The sequence below is a fragment of the Vipera ursinii genome (assembly GCF_947247035.1).
Source record: "Vipera ursinii genome assembly, chromosome: Z".
Classification (NCBI taxonomy): Eukaryota; Metazoa; Chordata; class Lepidosauria; order Squamata; family Viperidae; genus Vipera; species Vipera ursinii.
In genome coordinates, this window is record NC_139517.1 from 11,262,201 (window position 1) to 11,284,566 (window position 22,366).

The following is a 22,366-nucleotide window of genomic DNA, read 5'->3' on the forward strand; positions in this document are numbered from 1 at the left end:
GTCCAGTTTCCTGGTGATGCATCTGGCCCATGGGCCGGCAATTTGACACCCCCTGACCTATACTATACCTGTGCATTTGGTTTTTCTTGCCTAAATGTAGAACCTTACCTTTTTCACCATTGAATTTCATTTTGTTAGATAGCGCCCAATGTTCAAGTCTGTCAAGGTCCTTCTGTATCTTAAACCTATCTTCTGGAATGTTGGCTATTCCTGCCAGCTTGGTGTCGTCTGCAAATTTGATGAATTCCCCATCTATCTACTTTATTAAGCGGTCTACTTTTATCAAATGGCTTACTGAAATCCAAGTAAATTATATCCACAACATTCCTCTGGTCCACTAATTTTGTCACCTGGTCAAAGAATGCAATAATATTTGTCTGGCACGGTCTGTTTTTGACAAACCCATGTTGACTTTTGGTAATGACTTTGTTTGCCTCTAGGTCAGGCATGGGGAAGGCGTGATTTCGGAGTGACGCATCCAGCCCGTGGGCCAACAGTTTGACATGCCTGCTCTAATTTGTTCACCGATTCGTTGCTTAACTTTTCCAAGATCTTCTTGAAGTCAGGCTGATAGGTCTGAAGTTTCCTGGATCCATTTTTTTCCCTTTCCTAAAATTTATTATTTATTTATTTATTTAATATATTTATTATTTATTATCTTGAATTATTTCAAAAAGAGTCCTTCCTCCCAGATGCAAAGAAAACGAGGAGGGGGAGAGAAACTCATGTTCCCCGCCTCTCTTCCGTTTCCTTCGTGCACATCTGCTGAAACAAATTTCAAATTTCAAATTTTCTCCAAATCAGCCTGAAATAAATTGCGCGCTTCATGCAAATGATGGCCCGGGATATACTGCCTGAAAGTATCGGGTCAACCAATCTGAAAGCCTTATGCAAATAAATCCATTTGCCCGCCCGCGGAAGCTTGTTGATGACGCAAAGGTGTTTCGACAACCAATCAGCCGTTCGGGAAGTATTCTGGCCGCCCCCTCCCCCCAAGTAGCAAGGCAATGAGAGCGAGATAGACGCGGAGAAACCTTTGTGCGTCTTTCTTCGATCCCTTCCCAAGATGGCGGCCACGATGAATTTCTAGAGGGGCGGGTCTAATATTGCGCCTGCGCATTGATCAGCAAGTTCCTTCTGAAGATGGCGGCAATGAAACATTTACGAATAGCAGGCGCGCGCGCTGGTTTTACTCCTTTAATAGTCAGAGTGAGACTTTTTTATTATTCTCTCTCTCTCTCTCTCTCTCTCTCTCTCTCTCTCTCTCTCTCTCTCTCTCTCTCTCTCTCTCTCTCTCTCTCTCTCTCTCTCTCTCTCTCTCTCTGTTTGGTCCTTCTATGTTATGATTACTGTAATTCAGAGGTCTTCAAACTTGGCCCTTTTATGACTTGTGGACTTCAACTCCCAGAATTCTTCAGCCAGGCATGTTAGCTGAGGAATTCTGGGAGTTGAAGTCCAGAAGTCATAAAAGGGCCAGGTTTGAAGTCCCCTGCGTGTAATTGCTCGGGCGAAGGGCGAGCGGGAGGGCTCCAGTGAGTTTTAATCTGGATTAAAGCGAATGGTGTGCAATTCGTATTAATTCAAAAGCAGGGACTCTTAATCCCAATTACCGGTAATTAGAGCAGTGCAAATAATAACCGTTAAAAGGGAACGAGCGGTACACACCATGTGGGTATTTCTACCGCAAAACGATGAAGTGAGATAAGGCGAGGTTGTGGCTGATGGGCTTTTTAGTCCATCCTTCAGTGAAGGCGCTGGTTTGGAACTGGTGGCTGAGAGGTGGGGAGACCCCCAATTTGAAAACAAATCGGCCATGGAAATCTGGTTCACGTCTGTTCTTTTTAGAAAAAAGTTTGGATATTAATATATCAATTATTAATTATTATAATTATTAATAGTTTCATTACAACTACTAGAAACTGGGAGACAGTGAGTTCTAGTCCCTCTTTAGGATGAAAGCCAGCCTAACTCAGCTCACAGGGTTGTTATGGGGAAAATAGGAGGTGTGTGGATAAGTTTGCCATCTTGAGTTATTTGTAAAAATAAAGGTAGGATATAAATAGATACATATCTGAATGATGTTGAGGGTAATCATAAAGGGCTCAGAATTAAATGTAGGAGCTGTTAAATATGTTAATCTCATATTTCTACCAGCAATCTTGTTCTAATCTTCTTTTGGACTTAGTCATATGCCATGTGTCTTGAGGCAGATGGGTGGTTAAGAAATATGAAATATAAAAAAATTATATTGATTGTGTGTTTTCAGTTATAGTCTAATATTAAAGTTGATCCTTCAGTTCATAAAACTGAGTAGCTGGTACAGCCTCTTGGGGGGAAAAAACTCACTAAGATGCCTAGAGACATGAATTTGAGGTGGATGGCTATGTAACTTGAAATAATAAAAATAAGATCATTGGTGTGCCCAAGGCTATTAATGCTTCAGATCCAAATTAAGGCTGTAGTAAATGTTCTAAAAGGTAAATAGGGATGCGGTGGCTCAGTGGGTTAGGATGCTGAGCTTGTCGATCAGAAGGTTGGCAGTTTGGTGGGTCGAATCCGGAGTGCCGTGTAACAGAGTGAGCGCCTGTTACTCATCCCAGCTTCTGCCAACCTAGCAGTTCGAAAGCATGTAGAAAAATAGGGACCACTACGGTGAGAAGGTAACAGTGTACCGGGTGCCTTTGGCGTCTAGTCATGCCGGCCACATGACCATGGAGACGTCCTCGGACAAGTGCTGGCTCTTTGGCTTTGAAACGGAGATGAGCACTGGCCCCTAGAGTTGGAAACTACTAGCACGCATGTGCAGGGGAACCTTTACCTTTACCTTTAAATGTTCTAAATAAATATTTTGCCATTCAGTGCTTTCAAGGAGTAATTATTCTTTTCACAACTTCAGAAGTCTTAATAGTTAATAAGTAGATTTGGGAATTTTCAGCCCCAATTTTTCACCCTATCCCCACTCTTTTGCCTGTTAAGTAAGAATCATTCCAGAAAGGCAATTTCTTATGAGAACAAGAATCAGTTTTAGCTTTTGTTCCAGAAACAGCAATGTGGCTAGCTGGCTTTAATTCAAGGAATACAGTTATACTCTAATTATAATTAGAAACACCTACAGTAACTTGCTGTGATTTCAAAAGTGCCAAATAATAACTTTCAGAAAATTAAAGTCTGCATATTCTTGTGACAGGTGCACTTTAGAAAGAACCTTGTTCATGTAGTCCTTGACTTAACCTTTCATTTAGTGACCATTTGAAGTTACAATCTTAACTTTTTAACTTATGACTGTTTTTTACCCTTACCAGTGCTGTGGCATCCCCATGGTCACATGATCAAAATTCAGACACTTGACAACTGGCTCATATGATGACTGCAGTGTCCCAGGGTCATGTGATAACTTTTGCAACCTTCTGACAAGCAAAGTCAATGGGGAAGCCAGATTCACTTAACAATTGTGTTACTAACTTACCAACTACAGTGATTCGCTAAACAGCTGTGGCAAGAAAGGTCATAAAATGGGACAAAACTAACTTAACTGTGTTGCTTAGCAACAGATTGTGGGTTCAACTGTGGTCATAAGTTGAGGACTACCTGTAGTCCTACATGATTTTAGCCATTTTTGGATTTGCCTATCTATATGATTAGATCTTGAAACTCTACTCTAATGTTTTCTTTTTTGTCTTCTTGCTCAGAGGTTGGCGACCATTGTTCCTAATGTTTCTCAAGTAGATAATTCTTCAAATTTCCTGAACAATGTTCCTCACCGAAAACACCCAGGCATCCTCCACCTCAAATGTTTGAAGCTTCCACCTGAGTTAGTGCAAGCAGTTTCCTTTTGGGTAGCCCGTGAGTAAAAATTCATTAAAGGTTGGATTGTCTGGGTATATCAGCTGGTGTCTTGGTGGTCCTGGATTTATTACTGGTTGCTTAGCAACCATTCAACATTACAATGGACCCCCCAAAAGTACTTTTGGATTATAATTGAAATTCCAATGCCACACACAAGCACACCCCAGCGGCCATGTGATTACATCTTTGTTGTTTGGCCATTGTCCCACATTTATGGTTGTTTGCAGCATATTGCAGTCCCATGAACACAATTTAAAATGTTTTTTTTTTCCAGAAGCTATTGTTTAGTTCCAGTTTCCGGCAAAACAGCCCCATCCATTGCAGACAATGAGTTTGCTTAATCTCCATTGTGATTTGCTTAAATATTGCTGTTTCTGAAATTGAAATGATAGGCTGAATTCCATGATCCTACCTTTTCAGTTTGGAGGGTATTATTTCTCTATTCTTTCATTTAAATCTTAATCTGATCCCTCTCATGCAGTACATCTCTAACAATGTACCAAATGTGTTCAGTTGTGTTTTTATATGATAAAACGCCTTTGCAAAACACATCCATCAAGATATTCTTACACTGAGCACAATTCTATGGATGTAATATCCATATAGTTTCATTAGCAGCAACATGGAATTGGTTTACCATTGTCTTCTGGGATGCTTTTTAGGGTCAATTTTAATTTTAATTCCATTTATATTGCTGTCATAGAGCCCAACTCCTTTGGTTTCTGTCATGAATCTTGTTCTTTCTCCCAGAATCCCCCATACGTGATCTGGAGAAGAAGTCCGAGTCTTTTAGCAACTACCTCTGGAGCCGCAAACGTCCAGTAGAACTGAAGGATCTGCAGAGAAAAGCACAACTCCTGGAAAAGAAGATGAGGAAGGATGCAGAAGTTCTGGTCCAGCAGAAAGGTGAAAGTGGGGTGTGGATGATAGACAGAAAAAAGGAGAAACCACACTTCTTAATTTTTTATTGAAAATAAAATATCAGAAATATACAGGATAGTTTAAAAAAAAGAGATGGGAAAACTGAAAGAAAACTTGAGGAGTAGCAATAGCACTTAGACTTATATACCACTTCAGAGTGCTTTACAGCCCTCTCTAAGCAGTTAAAGAGTTAGCATGTTGCCTCCAACAGTGAGTTCTCATTTTACCGACCTCAGAAGGCTGAGCCGGTCAGAATCGAACTCCTGGCAGTGAGCAGTGAGCTAGCCTGTAATACTGCATTGTAATTGCTCTGCACCACTATGGAATAGTTAGATATGAAATAATGGGGAAAGAAATATTGCAAAATAATATGATGAACCATTATAACAAACAGTTACAATTCTATGTATAACTGTAGTGCAAGCAGCACATTTATGTATACGTTTAATACATTTATATGTCTTTTTAATCTGAATTCTATATAAATGAGTCTCGTATTTCTTTATACTTGTCTATACAAAGACTATGTCTCTAGGCCAGGGGTGTCAAACTGCCGGCCCACAGGCTGGACACGTCATCCGGAAGCTGCGCCCACCCCATTGCCAGCAATGGCAAAATTGTCCCGATACGTTGCGCAATGTCACATGACATCGCGAGTTTGACATGTCTGCTCTAGGCCACAGGTCTGCAACCTGCATGCGGCTCTTTCAGCCATCTCCTGCGGCTCCCAGTCCTCTGCCATGTGCAGTCCAAAAAAAAAAAAAAGTGGGACTAAAAAAGTTCAAACAATCAATTCAAATATGCAGAGTAGGTGCATATCTCGCCTTGGCTCCACTCTTCAGTCAAACCCTGTTCTGCACATGCGCGCATGTACGCACATGTGCACACATTTTTTGCGGCTCCCAGTTTTTCCTTTTGTGAGGGAACTGGTTCCGAGTGGCTCTTTCACTGTTTCAGGTTGCTGACCCCTGCTCTAGGCAATCAGCTCACAGGTGACAAGTGCAATCAGGTCCTCAATCCATTGAGTGAATTGAGCCGTTCATTTATATTTCCAATGCTGCAACATTAGCTTTTTGGGCATAGGAACGTGTGCAGAGAATCAGTTATGTTGTCCATGCATTTCGTATATACAGGTACTCATTGATTTACACTGTAATTGAGCCCAAATTTTCCGTTTCTCAGCAAGACACTTATTAAATGAGTTTTGCCCCATTTTATGACCTTGCCATAGTTGTTGAGCAAATCACTGCAGTTATTAAATTAATCATTCTGTCATCAAGTGAATCCATTGACTTTGCTTACTGGAAGCCAGCTGGGAAGGTTGCAAATGGTGATTACATCACCAAGGGACGGTGCCACTATCATAAATACATGCCAGTTGCCAAGTGCCTGAATTTTGATCATGTACGCATGGGGTTGCTGCAACAGCCATGAGGGTACAAAACGGTCACAAGTCACTTTTTTCAATGCTGTTGCAATTCTGAACAGCCACTAAACAAATGGTTGTCAGTCACGGACTACCTGTAATTCTAAAGAATGTTATTCTCTGAAAATTTTAGACTGTGTTGCACAATTTATATAATCAACTACTTTGCACAACTTATATAATCAACTTCTTTGTCCCTAAACTTGGTAAATATAGGACGCTGTAGAAACATGTTTTAAAGAAGTACTATCCTTTATTGCATCTCCAACGAAATGCTGTTTTTGGCAGTCTTTTTCTATAAAGATGTAGTCCAATGAATTCTAAATATTAGAATGTTAGTCTTTCTTCACTTGGACAAAATACATGGAGATGTTTGCCCAGTTTCTCTCTGTCAGGACAGCTTATCTTATGGAATTGTTGAGCCCCTGCAGAAAAGCTGGGCTCTGACTCCAGCAAATAATTAAAAATAAATTCTGTTGGAAAGTTGATTTTTCTATCAGGATTTTTTTTCCAAAAACAGGAATAGAGGGGCCAGAATTCCAACCCACCCACCACCATCCTGCTGAATGGTCTTGGGTTGATCAATGTGTCTTACCTGATCCCACCTCTCAGGGCTGATTGTGTAGCTAGACCGGTAAGAGGCTGAGTGATGATGTATACTACTGTGTCCTTGAGAAAGGATGAGATGAAAATGTAATAATTGCAACAATAATCCCAGTACACGTTCTCATACATCTTTTCTTAGATAGATCCCTGGATGAAAGTGATGAGGAGCTGAAGCAAAACGTGTTGACTGCTCTTCGTAAAATCACCTACCATTGGGAAGAGTTGAAGTGAGTGTCTAGAACTCAGGACTCTTGATTTCTGGAGGATGACTCAGTTGACCTTTCTTGTTTTAATTTATTTGAATCATAAAGGTCTGTTAGCTTTTTTCTTTTCACACAGTTTCTTTTCATAAAGTTTCTTCCTATTATTGTGGTCATTGGTGTTGGTGTTATGATTATTTATACTCTGCCTGATTTCAGAAAGTTTGGCTGTTTACGCTTAAAAAAATACAAACCTCTTCTATATACCGTATTTCCCCAAAAGTAAGACCTACCCTGAAAATAAGCCCTAGCTTGATTTAGCAATAGGGTGAGAGCTACATCGCTTTTCATTTTATGCTCTGTATATGTCTCCTATTTGCCACCACTTTATGGTGCCTGTTCTCATGACTTTAGATGACTTCTGTTTAGCTGGTGTTTGTGTAGCTTTCTGTTCTTGTACTGACCACAGTTGCAATTTTTCTTTCTCAAGATACACTGAAGAGCTCAGCTTTCTTTACATGGTCACCCGGATGGATGCAAACTTTGCAGCAGTGAGCCGAGCTTTCCAAGAAGTAAGTTGCAGCTATAGCTTCTGGGGTGCAATGGGCAAGATGACGTAGGGAAGACAATCCAGCAGGACTTCATGGAGGGAGCATGGAGATAATGCCAGGCTTAGAATCCTGTCACTCTTTTGAATTTGAGTTTCGCTCATCGTTAATGTCTCAGTTTTGTAACAGTAACAGAGTTGGAAGGGACTTTGGAGGACATTTAGTCCAACCCCTTGCTCACACAGGAGGCCTATACTATTTCTGACAAATGACTGTCCAGTCTGTTCTTAAAAGCTTCCAGTGATGGGGCACTCACAACTTCCGAAGGTGATTTGTTCCACTGGTTGTTTGTTTTCACTGTTAGGAATTTTCTCCTTTGTTCTAGGTTGCTTCTCTCCTTTATCTCCTTGCAGTATTAATCGTTTTATTGGATAAGCCAAATTTGCTATTGAAATAACATATTCATGTTCCAGAACCAAATTTAGCTGAGGGTTAGGGTTATACTCAGCTGTATAAATGTGATAGGAGTCAGTTGCTTTATAGTAGGTGTATAAGGTCTAGAAGTCCAAAATATTCCTATACTCCATTAGTTTTGGCCATGAATATCAGGATAGCCTGTCCTTTACTGTAGATGCTCATTTCTAGCCATTAACTTTGGGATGATATGAAGAGGGCCTTTACTGCAGCAGCCTCTCTTTCTTTTGAAAATGAATGAATGGCATCTTTGTCCAACTTAAAGCTTAAGATCGTTTTCAGAATCATGTCTTACCTTATTAAGCTTGGCTTACCCTTACTAAGCCTGTCCTTCCAAACTGAGAAAGTGACACCTTTTTCTCTGCAACTTTGTTCTCTTCAGATCCGGAAGCGAGTACCAGATTTCCAGCCCAAAACTTTGCTAGATTTCGGTTCGGGTACCGGTGCTGTCAGCTGGTGAGAATCCCCTGGAAGAGAGAAACAGCCTTTCTCCACAGCAGCAACAGTATGGCTTATCTCCCTAATAGAGGGAGTGAGTCCTTAAATCAAGGGAAAGAGAGGGGATGGCAATCTTTTGTTGGCTATGGCTTCACTGTAAAATTTTTGAAGGGGCTGAATGCTGCTTAAGTCAGCCATTGCACCTGTGAACTGAGCAGGTTTGGCTTAGGAATCCGAGTTTTCCTAAATGGGAGCATCCTATCCATTTTGAAGAGGTTCATGTGTAGAAATGGTTCCAAAATGGTGGAAAATCTGCAGTCAGGTCTCCGTAGTCAGTATAAGAGGGGGGAACACCGCTAGTGAAAAAGAAGCAACATGCTTATGATAACTAGCGTTACATTGGAGAAAGCCAACAGAAGTGGACCTGGTGGGGGATGGGGGGGGTAATGTGTCTTCGTATACTTAAAATTCTACTTATCTGTCTGAGTGTCTTATCTGTCTAAATCCATCCATCCATCCAGCTTTATCTTTATCTATCTATCTATCTATCTATCTATCTATCTATCTATCTATCTATCTATCTATCTATCTATCTATCTAATCTTTGCTTTTTTCTACATCTTAGGGCAGCCCATAGCATTTGGGGCGAAAGCTTGAAAGAATATATAAATGTTGATTGCTCTGTTCCCATGTTGGCCCTGGCAGAGAAGCTGATGCGAGGTGAGATGGGAAGGAAGGTATATAGAGTATTTTATTTTCTCAGCTTAAGGCTATATTTTTTTCCAAGCATAAAGTTTTTCCTTTTTAATTTTTAGACTGGGAGGGTAACTTCTTTTGAACTAGGCCCCCAAAGTGGTTGCTCATCACACTGTTCTCTTCCTGACAAACATACTCCTAAATTTTTCATTTGGAAGAGATATCCGATTCACTTGTGTTTATGGAGGAGTGAATGCTTTATCTTTGTGACTGGGGAAAACTCATGAGGAAATGCTATATCTCCTTAGAAAGCAAAATCCCCATACAGTACTTTCCATAATTGCTGGGTATCAGGTGGCATATAAATTTGCTTCATAATAGTATGCATCCATGGGTTAGCACAGCTGGATCATAGTCTTTCCTTGTATATTTCCTGCAGACTCTTCCTGCGGCACTGTTTCTGAGTTTGGTTTCGTCCCTAGTTGGGTGCTGACTACAACTAGAAATATTTTAATTCATTGCAAATCACAGGAAGAAAAAAAGAACAGAGTCCAAAGCATTAAACTAGAAAGTTCACATACTAGAGGTGTCTTGTGCTTCTGCGGAGCATAGAAAACTCTGTAGTTCACATACCAGCAAAAGCTGTTCAGATGGTGTATATAATTACACATTACCACATTACATATGGTATCCATATTGAAGCTTGGTTTCCTGTTCAGTGTAATTCTGCTTCCAACTAGACCTGGGTAGGACAGAGCTAAGCACAGTGTGGGTAATCTACCTTGTCTAACCTCTGGAAATCTGGTGAGAGCCATCATGGTATTTCATGGCCTCTTCCAAGCCTGTCATGAGCTTCTAGTTTGAGCATTCAGAACTTTTTTTTTATGGGAAGTTTATTATTGTGATGGATGTTCAGTAGAAAGGATTTCGCTGGGGTAGAATTGGCAGTGCTAATAGTCTTGATTGAGATATAATGCTGGTTTGTTCCATGCACCACCTTTACTTGGGGTTTCCCTGTGTCCCCTTCAGGATCACCTGTGGATTTCTACCTCTCTCTCATTCACAAACCCCTTTCCCTATGAATTTACCTGTTGTTTTGTTTTTGTCCTAGGCATCTCTGAATCCCAAGAGCTCTGCTTTCCTGGTGTCTACTTCAGGCAGTTTTCCCCCGTTGGGCCACAGGTACATACAACTTGCCCAGCTGCATTCAAAAGAGATTGAGTCTCTGTAGATTTGAGGAATATACCATGCCAACATTTGAGGTGCCTGTTAATCTCTGGGCAAGGGATATTTAGTGCAACATTTCCCCTATGGGATCTTTCTAGAACTCTCACAAGAACGTACTTTCCTGACTTATTTACAATCTCCACCCGATTCCATTGTGGCTTAGTAATTGAAACTGATCTAATTTGGGTGCATTAATTTATAGGTTGGAAAGTTTTACTACCGTATTAGAAAAAGTTAGAAACTATCCACTTGGCTTGGATTCAGAAAAAGGTTGTTATATACAGTATATGAAAGAGAGACCTGTTTCCCAATGTACATAGACATACTTACCTCATATAAATATTTTAAATAAAATATATCTACAATTATATGTTTATGATTCTGTGTATGTAGGTATAATTGCAGTTGGAAGAGCCAATAGCAGACTCTTTAGTGCAAGAATTATGAGAGAGGAAAGGGAATTGGTAATTATTTCAATGTTTACTTTCCCTCATGGTTAGAATATTTTTCCAATAATCAACCATCTGTAGCAATTCTGGCATCCATTCGTGAGTGCCGATGCTGCGTTTCGTTATTAAGACTTTAGATAAAAAAATGCCTAATTTTTTTTTGAACTGTCTCATTAATCGGAACCATGACAGTTTTTCAAACTTGGTAACTTTAAAATATGTGGACTTTTAACTCCCAGAATTCACCAGCCAACATGTAGCGTGATTGGATAAAATGAGAAGATCTTACTAGGAAGACTCTTTTAATAAAAATGTATTTGTCTACCTTTCCTTTAATTTGCTAAGGGTGCTCTTTGTATCTTTATTGGATCCTGACATTTGGCCTGTGAGATATATGAAGAGAACATGGCGTATTTGAATCCAGATTTTAAACTTGGCTCCCCAATCCAGGATCTCTTGATTTCTATCAGTTGGCTTTCTCAGACACAGTTTGTAATTGGAGAATGGGTTAATTTCCATTTTCACTTCCTTTCCACAGATGACATTTGATCTCACCGTATCCGCTTTCTCTCTCAACGACCTACCAAGTTATGCTCAGAGGATGGCAACAGTGAAAAACCTATGGAAGAAAACCAACAACTTTCTAGTAAGGAACATGCCCTGAATTACCTGGATGGATTCAGGCATTTGATGTGAGATGGTTACTCTGCCTTGAAACTTTGCCTGGTTCACGTGGAGTGCTCTTTGGTTGACTTTTGTCGGTTGAGAGGTGGCAGCCTGCTGATCGCTGTTTGCCCCCAAGTCCTCTTTTCACATTCTGCTGAGTGCTGCTAGCTGCGTGAAATTTAGCCATCATTCTTTAAATGGTGGTTGCACTCCATGCTGTTCCTCACGCTGCTGCCTGAAAGTTTCACTTACAAAAAAGAGCCTTGGTGGAGCAGTGGGCTAATGCCTCCTTAAGTAACACCAGCTGCCTGCAATTAGTGCAGGTTCGCATCCCACCAGGCTCAAGGTTGACTCAGCCTTCCATCCTTCCGAGGTAGGTAAAATGAGGACCCAGATTGTTGGGAGCAATAAGCTGACTTTGTGATAATGCTGCTGGGGGTGTGTGAAAGCTCTAATAAGCAGGCATATACATAGAATGAAGGCTATTGCTAAGCACATTGTGCTTTAGATTGTAAGCTGCCCTGAGTCTTCAGAGAAGGGCAGGATATAAATGTGATTAAAAAAAAGGGCAGATTGAGGACAGGGGCATTGGTTATATAGTGATAGCAACTCCTCCTTTGTATCTATGATGTGATGTTCCCAAAAATCAGAGTGATAAAAGGACAGTGTTTCTTGCTCACATTCGAATGCTATGTTGGAAGTACTTCAATTTGTGCTGAAAAACAGAAGACATGGGCTCATCAGCAACCTGTAGGAAGAATCTATCTATCCATCCATCCATCTAATTTCTGTAGCCGCCCATCTCAGCAAATACCTGGGTTGCTTTGTAGGTACTCATAACCAATTGTTTAGCAGCTGTTCAGTGGCACTAAAAATATGATTTACAACCAATCCTCACACTTATTTACAATGGTTGCAGCGTCCCAGAGTCATGTGATGGCCATTTTTGATCTTCCCAGCCGGCTTCTGACAAGCTGGATTTGCTTTAAAAACCATGTGATTTGCTTAACAACTGTGGCAAAAAAAAGTTAAATTGGGCTTGCCTCACTTAACACCCACTTTGCTTAGCAAGAAAAATTCTGGTCCCAATCATGGTTGTAGGTGGAGGACTAGCTGTAGTGAAACTCTTCCACTCTCTGCAGACAATGATGCCTTCATACAAATAAAATCAGTAACCCATTTCCCTGAAGAACATAAACATATTTTTTTTGCCCTCCTGGAGCAGACTCTTAGCTTATCTGGTCTGGAGAGCCTGTTCTCTCAGTGATCTATATGGAATCGCACAAAAGAAGCCCACTAGTCTTTCAGAAGATGGTCATTTTGCCATCAAGGCCGGTAGTCATTGAGCCCCATGATTTTCGTGAATTGGTCCAATCCTTTTTTTTTTTGAAAGCAGCCAATCTATTAGTTAGCACCTTGTAATGATGTTTAATTGCATGTTCTGTTTGTTTCTTTTTTTTAAAAAAAATTCTTTTGTCCTGATTACTTCAGGTTTCAATTTCATTGGGTGACCTCTGGCTCTAGTACTTTGGGAAACCCAAAATAGCTTCTCCTTGTCCACTTTATCCCATACCATGCATACCTCCATCATGCCTTCTCTCAGTCAACTTTCCAGATTAAAAAAAAACTCCCAAGTATTGCAGCCTTAGAAGGGATGCGGTGGCTCAGTGGGTTAGGACGCTGAACTTGTCGATCGGAAGGTCGGCAGTTTGGCGGGTCAAATCCCGAGTGCCGCGTAGCAGAGTGAGCGCCTGTTACTCGTCCCAGCTTATGCCCACCTAGCAGTTCGAAAGCACATAAAAATGCAAGTAGAAAAATAGGGACCACTACGGTGGGAAGGTAACAGCGTTCCGTGCGCCTTTGGCGTCTAGTCATGCCGGCCACATAACCACGGAGACGTCCTTGGACAAGCGCTGGCTCTTCGGCTTTGAAACGGAGATGAGCATCGGCCCCTAGAGTCGGAAACGACTAGCACGCATGTGCGGGGGAACCTTTACCTTACCTTATTGCAGCCTTTGCCCAATAAATTCCTCAACTCTCTTAGTTGCCCTTCTCTGAACCTTTTTTCCATGTTACTGCAGACCTCATTTTTGTTAGAAAAGATTTTACGTATGATACAAGGATTTATCCTCTGTGTGGCCCTGATATTATTGGAACAGGGAATCAACGAACCTCATCTCCGCTCTGCCTTTCTGCAAAGAGGCAGGCAACAATAGTATTCTGTCTTTCACTGCATGAAAGAAAGAGTCCTCTCAATACTTGAAGAAGGACACCAGCATTAGAAAAAAGGTCAGGGTTTGCAAAGAAGGAAGAGTTTAGAGTTCAAATGACAACCTGAGTTGATTTGGTCTGCAGGCCCATCTTTATCTATTTCCCCCCCCCCCCACCCTTTTCATCTTCTTTCTAGGTTCTGGTTGAAAATGGAACCAAAGAAGGACATCAGATGCTTATGGAGGCCCGAGATGTTGTTTTGAAGGTGAGTCATCTTCAATTAATGGCCTGCTTAAAAGAGAGGTGGGGGGGAAGGTTGCAAAATGATGGCAAAGGAAAGATTATGCATCAGATGAGTCTCATTAGATGGTTCCTTCAGTTGGGGATAATTTTACGTGGTTTGCCAAGTTTCTTTGAAAGCAGGCATACAGTTAATAAGTATCTGATTTTTGGTTCTCTCCCACATGCATTACAGGTGTCATTTAATTGTTCCAGTTCTTCTACATGTTTTCCAAACCTGATTTAATTGAGCAGTGAATAGATTCTTCTCTCCTACCTTAATTTCAGGGAAGGTGGCCTCTGTTCTGAAGCATGCACAAGGTGTGAGCTTTCAGGATTCACTCCCCTCCCCTTTGAGCGGATGTTGTCTTTACTGCAGGGTTAATTTAATTTAATTGTTAATTTCTCAAATAATTTGTTTTTGTTTCCATTTCTGTTTATCCTCCAGGCTCTGAATAAGTTGTAGCAGTCACTCAAAAACCGTATATCATAGTCTATGAGCCTCCATGTTAAGGTTATAGAAAAGTGTGGAGGTCACCATTTTTACTGATTGAGGCTTTTTTTTTTCCGTTTTGTTTTCAGGAGGCAGATAAAGTAAAAGAAGCAGCTCATGTTTTTGCTCCGGTAAGTACTAAATTCTATCCAGAGTTACTTTATCAAAGCTACATTAGAATGTAAAAATATCTCATCTGAGAAGTCTGCTGTGTTGGACTTCAAGCAAGTCTTGTTGTGTTTTTCAGTAAATATTTCTTAAGTTTTTTTTTTAAAAAAGCCAGAATTCTTACTTTTCTGACTCTAAATCAGATATTTGATTGGGAATCCAGAAAATATGCAAATTTTGACTTCATCAGAACTTATACCATATTTTTGGGATATCGGCACCCCTGAATACGAAGAAATGTTGCTGGGAGAACAAAATGTAGGTGTGGGAGAACACATAGCATTGCAACACTTGATTGGTGAGCAGGAGCAGAAATGGGATAAACACATATTTTGCATGCTGAAGCACAAAAGAGGATTCTTGTATTCATCAAGGCTCAGGATTACTGAAACATAATAGCAATTGACTTCTCTCCTTTACTTGTCTAGTGTCCACACCACCTGCCCTGTCCTCGCTTGTTACGGGATAATCCTTTGCCCTGCAACTTCCTCCAGCAGTATCAAACCCTACCTTTGTCTTGGGTAAGTCTGCCTGCCGCCTGCTTGTCGTCCCTTGAGAAGAGATGGGGTGATAAACCTGTGCGCTTAATGCATTTTGGGGCCCCCCCTGAATACTACAATAGAGATTTGAGTGAACTTTCAGGGTCTGAGCAGATCGGATCAAGTCTGTGTGTTCTAAAATCGAATCTGGGTTGGTCACCGAGACTAGAGGTGGTCACAGGACCGGGCCAGATTTGATCTTGCAACATTATCCTGGGCCATGTATGTTTGCTTTTATTCTTGTGTGTTCTCTCCATTTCTTTACATTGTGCTCCTAGCATCTGTACGTAACTGAAGGGACCCATCTGCAGATAGTCCTCCACTTATGACCAGTTGGATAGTGACTGTCCCAAATTATGACAGACCTCCCCATAGCTACTTAAGACCTGAAGTTTTGACTTTCCCTTCCTGCCATGGTCACATGATCGCATTTTAGGCTCTAGGCAACCAGCCCATATTTATGACCGTGACCACTTTTATGATGTTTTTTGCTGGAAAATCACTGTTTACTTCCAGTTTCTAGCAGAAAACACCTATTGGGTACGATGTGTTTGCTTAATGCCCACAGTGTTCACTTAACGTCTGATACAAAAAAGATTGTAAAATCAGGCCCGGTCACATAGTAACCTATTTAATATCAGCACGACATAAGGTCATAATTCTGGGCTGAATTACAGACGTAATTCGAGGACTACATGTACATAAATGTTTGCAGCACTTCAGAACATAGCAGTCCCAATAAATATGTGATATTAGGACTTATTCATGTAACATGGACTGGGTGCAGCCACCAGTTCATCCCCAAATTGTAGTTTACAAAGAGGTAAGAATATGAGATATGTGGGAAATAGTAGTGTTAGCTGTATTTTTATGTAATTTAAACCACTCTTTAGTTCTTGTTCTGGTCCTTCCCACTTTGGTTTACAACTCTTCTACTGGAAAACAATTTTAAGATTATGCAAAGCCTGGAAAAAAGTAGCATGTTCCTGTTTGAAAGGACAGGCTGGTTTTTCAGAAAATACAGAGCTGTAAAGTTTGTGGTTCAGAGTATTGTGGAAAACCCAGGCCAGGTCTTACCACGTTGGATGAACCACGTTAAGTCATAATATACCTTACAGGTAGTTCTCAACTTACAATAGTTCATTTAGTGACCATTCGAAGTTACAACGGCAGTGGGGAAAAATTGACTTATGACCATTTTTCACACTCATGACCACTGCAGCATCTTGATGGTCAGGTGATTTCTATTTGGATGCTTGACAACTGACTCACATTTATGAGGGTTACAATGTCCCGGGGTCATGTGATCACCCTTTACAACCTTCTGACAAGCAAAGTCAATGGGGAAACCAGAGTCGCTTAACAGCCGGGTTACTGACTTAACAACTGCAGTGATTCAAGTTAACAAATGTGACAAGAAGGGTCATAAAACAGGGCAAAACTAACTTAACAAACTTTTCACTTAGCAACATAAATTTTGGGCTACATTGTGATCATAAGTCGGGGACTACCTGTATTTGTTTTGAATTGGATGTTGTTTGAATAGAGCTGTCTTCGGATTAGGGTTTAGTGGGGCACGAAAGCACAACCTCTGGGTAAGCAAGTGGGATTCTGTGCAACAAGAAAAAAGCAATTCAAGCATAGGAGAAAGTGAATAAAAGACACTGCCAACAGAAACTCAAAATATGTAAAGCCTGAAGTGAAATCGGTGGTTATTCCTGACATGCATAAAGATTTGGAAACAATTGTCCTGCTCTGGAATACAGGTAGTCCTCAGTTAACTAGTGTAATCGGGAGTGGGAACTCCCATCACTAAGCAACACAGTTGTATCCAAAAAAATAAATAAATTAATAATCATGTCATCAAAACTTAGAGCGGCAATTCTGGTTGTGGCTGTTACTCAAATCAGGGGCAGTCATGAAGCATGGTGTGACCTGACTGGCAACTTTCACGTCTTGCCAGTTTTCTCATTGGCTTTGCTTGTCAGAAGCCATCAGTGAAGGTCCCAAATGGCAGTGACATGACCACAAGACACTGCAACTGTTGTTAATTGTGTGCTGGTTGCTCAGCACCTGAATCGCAACCATACGACCGTAGGCATGGTGTGATGGCCACAACGTCAAATGACCAGCCAGGTCTTCTTCTTTCACTGCTGTCATAACTTCAAACTATTGCTGAATGAGTGGTCACTAAATGAGGACTGATTATACCTTATTCTTTCTGCTATGTGAACCACTAGGTATAATTGGCCGTAGTGGGCCAATGTGAACCACTAGGAATAATAGTTCATACACTTACAGAAACATGTTATGAACCCAACGCAAAAAAATAGCAATAGCACTTAGACTTATATACCACTCCATAGTGCTTTTACAGCCCTCTCTAAGCGGTTTGCAGAGTCAGCATATTGCTCTCTACAATCATTTACTGATCTTGGAAGGATGGAAGGCTGAGTCAGCCTTGAGCCAGGCAGGATTGAACTCTTGGCGGTGGGCAGAATTAGCCTGTAATACCGCATTCTAACCACTGTGCCACCATGACTCAGCACAAAAATCACACATCAACCTATTGCTGAGATGATTTCTGAGTTCTGGAGACAAATTGCACCATTTTGCACCTCTGTTTATTTATTTGTTTATTTCAATTCTTTTGGCCACCCACCTTAGTCAACCACTTTATAAATGAAGAAAGATAAAGGTGTTTTAATTCAGCGTTCCCTAACTTGGATTGAGTTACCATTCCCTAGCAATGAAAGCCATCCTGGTTGGGAAGCGGGAGAGTTGTTGTTCTCTGTAAGTCTCTCATACAGTATACTGAAGACTATCTGCAAACTTTGGGATGAAGGGAACGAGAGATTGCTATAGGATTCCTAATGATGCCTCCCAAGGCCAGTTGCCCCAGTCAGATCTTTTTGTTGGCTTATAGATAGAAGTCAAACTTTTGGGGGCGGAGGATGTCCCAATTTCTACCCTACCCCCACATCCTTCTTTTTTCCCCCAGCGTTTACATTCCAGTCAATTTCGATTAGAAGTTATATGTTGTTGTCTCCTGATCATTTTCTGGACTTATTGGGAAAAAAAGATGACATCAGCAATTAGCGTGTCAGTCTAATATTTCTGCTAGCTTTTCTCCCCTGGATTGTGAGAAGAGGGCCTAACTTTCTAAGATCATTCTCTCCTATGTCTATGTGTCTCTCCAGAATCCTCCACAGAAAATTGAGAGGTTTTTTTTCTTGATCCTGGCCCGTGGATCAGGGGAGTCAATGGAGCCCTGGCCCCGCATCACCCAGCCTGTGCTTTGCCGCAAACACCACGTCCATGTGCACCTGTGTTGTCCTGATGGCACCCTTCAGCATGCTGTTGTGACTTCAAAGAAACATAGCAGGTACTCAGTTCCCCCTTGAGGCTCTGGCACCTTGGATCAACGAGGCCTGTGCCCATGAATGTAGTCCCGGGGTCATCACCTGTCTTTACTTCTTGCAGGGATCTCTATCGATGTGTCCGGAACAGTAATTGTGGAGATCGTCTTCCTATTTTGACTCCAGAAATCAAATCCATTTTGGAGGACAAAGCAATCCTCGAAGACCAGATAAACAATTCTCAAAAAGTTAATACTGCTCCTAGCCAGGATCAGGATTAATGAGGTCTGTTAGCAAAATAAGAAAAATTGTTGTGCAAAGTGCTTCTTGAGTTATCAAGAACCTGCACAGGTAAAAGCGTACTGAGAATAGTAAAGAGTCACACAGTAACCTCACAGATACACTGAGTTGTGATAAACAGAAAAATACTTTACTATTAGGTGTAAAAGCAAAAACACAATCCGAATAAACAGTCCAGGTCATACACGAATAGCAACAGATAAGCAACAGCAACAGTCCATGGAGTATCCAAAATACAATGTCTTCTTACTGGTCTGAAGGTCAAGTACAGAGTTCCTAAGGTTTAACACAGTAGTAAGCCAAAAAGCAAAAACAAAGAGCAAAGAGAGAGAAAGAAGCCACGTTCCTAGCTCCCTCTTATGGCCGTTGGAAAAAATTACACAGCCATTGGCCAGTTAGCACCTTAAGGTTATAACATCATCATGGTTTATATATTTCCAACCCAACCAGGTAGGCTATAACCATATGCCTAACAAGGTCCCTTTCAGCATACTTGTAATGATTCCTTTTAGTATTCAACCGGATGTCTATCTCAGATTGCTGATTTCCAGAATGGAAATTCCTTATGCGGTTTGGAGCTGTAGAACCAAATTTGTTAAGCTTTCTGCTTGGCAGCATGTGTATAATCAAGAGGATCAAATGGTGGTACCCCTCAATCCGTGTTACATGGATAATGCTGATTTTCGTGGAACAACTTCAGCCAGTATCGGATGCAGTGGATTTAATTCAGCTGTTTCTCTCTTTGATATAATAGCAAGCCAAGTCGGATCTCCAGAGATTTAATTAGTTGTGATCAAGATGGTGGGCAGTTTGAACATTCTCACAAGACACAGAGACAAACCCTTTGGTCGACTTCTTCAGTCTTGTGGTCTACTAAGAATTTAGATTACAGATTCCATCTCTAGTCCTTGGCTATGAGAGTTTGTTGTGCCTGACAAAGGCTTGGTGAGCGTGAGGGTGCCAAAGTCTACACTGCATATATCTCTTTCTGTATTATTCCATTTGGATTGAAAATGGACTGCTTAAAGCTTCTCATCCTTTAAAACATCATCTATAAGATTAATTGAAGGTGATAAAAATTATCTTATTAACACTTTTGCATACAGTAGGAGTGTATTACACAAGAAATGCAGTAACACTCCCTTCCGGAGAAGAAGTAAAGGCCCAAATTATATGTGTCAGCATGATATTTTTCTGTTCTGACATTTGGGTGCCCTGAAACTCACAAATATGTCTCCTACCTAATTCTGGATTGCATAGAAATGCCGATGAGCAATTTCAAAAGCTTGGGTTAGATGTGGTGGTTCCTTCCTTGTTCTGCCTTCCTAAGTGTTTGGCTAAAGAAGGGCACAAATGTTTTCCAACTTTTTTTTTAAGAGAAGGCTTTGGTAGTGTGTGTTCAAATAAAGTGGCTTGGGAGATCCTGATTGAAGAGGAAGTGGGAGGCAGTTTTGGCTTCAGGTTGATGCAAAAGGGTGTGTGCTTATGACCACTTAATCCCAGCTCTGAAAAAAGATGCTAAGTAGGTTGAAATTGGAGAAGGAATAATATAGGAGGGATCCTGGGATTTAGTTGGTTTGGATTGGTTACTTAAGGAGGAAGATTTGGGCACTTAATAGTTCCATTGTTTTTTAAGCTGTCCTGTACGCAGGCATGCACCCAGAGGCCTCTTTGGTATTCTTAATACCAGTGATATTAACAAAGCAAATTGTGGATATTTTGCTGCCACAGCAACTCATTATTATTGGTGCCATTCTTATAATTATTATTACTCTGTTTCTTTCCATGCACATCAAGAGCTCCTGCACCAAAGACAGATTCCTTGTGTCTAATCGCACTTGTCCAAATTATTCTATTCCATTCCATTCTATATTTTGTTCTGCCTAGCTGGTTGAATCTTTCTGTCTCCAGTGCCCTTGGCTTCCGGCCTCCTGTTTTGCCATGAAGAACCTGGGTGATCTTTTGGTTAGGTCACCAAAATGCTCTAGTCAACTTTTTCTCTCTCCCCTCCAGTCTCCTAGCCACACAAATCTCTGGTAATCCCTGCCTGAATCTGGTTCTTGTCCACTGTGCTTGAAGGGAGAAATTAGAGGTCCAGTTTCTTAAATCAGAAGAGGATTTCAGTTCTCAGACTTTGCTGGCTTCAGGATCTCTTGCTCATTGGGGAATTCTGGGAGCTGAAGTCGACACATCTTGGAAGTTGCCAAGTTTGAAAAGTTGCCAGTCTAGGGAGCATTTGACACTTGAGCGGATTATATCTCACCCAGTGTTTTTGTTTTAACCTAGGCAATTCAAATTCCAGTTGGCTATTGAGTGTGTATCTTGAGACCTGTTTCAGGTATTTGATGGCATACTGTAAGGCAAAAAAAGAGAAACCGGGCTTAAAAATTATTTAAAACTAATTGACATGGGTTAAATGAACTTAATATTAGCCTCTTTTTTTAAAAATTCCATTTATATCCCGCCCTTCTCCGAAGACTCAGGGCGGCTTACAATCTAAAGCACAATGTGCTTAGCAATAGCCTTCATTCTATGTATATGCCTGCTTTATTAGGGCTTTCGCCTCCCCCCCCCCCAGCGGCATTATTACAAAGTCAGCTTAATTGCCCCCAACAATCTGGGTCCTCATTTTACCTACCTCGGCAGGATGGAAGGCTGAGTCAACCTTGAGCCTGGTGGGATGTGAACCTGCACTAATTGCAGGCAGCTGGTGTTACTTAAGGAGGCATTAGCCCACTGTTCCATCAAGGCTCTTTTGAATCCTTTTGGTCACAACTATTAATATTTGATAGCAGATAAAGTATTTGGGGGGGGAATTATTTAATTGGAATCTGTCCCCTCCTTCGTCCATCCTGAGTTAGAATGGTGCATAACAGCCATCAAACAGAAAAAGCATCCACTGTGCGCATGTCCAGTAGTATCTTGACCCCAATTAATTATCCATTAAAATTCTACTAATACGTTGCTAACTTTGATAAATACCAAAACTTATCAGCTGTTACGTTGTGGTATACACATTAGCCTGAAACTTGGCCACTGAACTAGAGCTGTGTGGTTGTTGATCAGACAAAAGGTAAAGTACATACCATTTAATTGCTTTGCCAAGTGTGATATTTAAAATGGGTGTGATAAAGTTAGAGCAGATATCTCTGAGAGGGCTAGTGGAAAAAACAAAAGCAAACCTGACTTTTCAGTCTCCTGGGTGATTGGACAGTTACATTAAAGGACAATGTTGTAGCCCTGAAGACAAGGAATTCAGTGGGGTCCTAAAAGACCTGAATATGTCAATGTTCAGCAGGGCTTGGGGAAGCCGCTCTGATCTAGGTTTGAAGAAGGTATGATTTGATATGAGAGCAACCTGATTGGGGATTAGATTTTTTTTAAAAGCCCAAAATTATATGGGGAGAAAGTTAAAACGTCCAATGATGATGATGCTTGGGGAAGAACCCAACTAATTTTCAATTAGATCCCCATAAGGGTGAAAGTTTTATTTCCTACCCACCCACCCATAATACCTCAA

At 41.0% G+C, this 22,366-nt stretch overlaps 1 protein-coding gene across 1 annotated transcript; it reads left to right on the forward strand.

Moving 5' to 3' along the window:
• Window positions 1-1,143: 1,143 nt before the first annotated feature.
• METTL17 (methyltransferase like 17) lies at window positions 1,144-21,292 on the forward strand (the record flags this gene model as incomplete). The annotated part of the gene is made up of 14 exons (XM_083377721.1): window positions 1,144-1,209; window positions 3,690-3,843; window positions 4,597-4,752; window positions 6,939-7,026; window positions 7,490-7,571; window positions 8,404-8,477; window positions 9,085-9,179; window positions 10,267-10,337; window positions 11,370-11,477; window positions 13,905-13,973; window positions 14,570-14,611; window positions 15,077-15,169; window positions 18,388-18,572; window positions 18,671-21,292. The coding sequence occupies 14 exons, from the start codon at window positions 1,144-1,146 to the stop codon at window positions 18,825-18,827; spliced, it is 1,440 nt and encodes a 479-aa protein (XP_083233847.1). The 3' UTR covers window positions 18,828-21,292.
• Window positions 21,293-22,366: the final 1,074 nt, after the last annotated feature.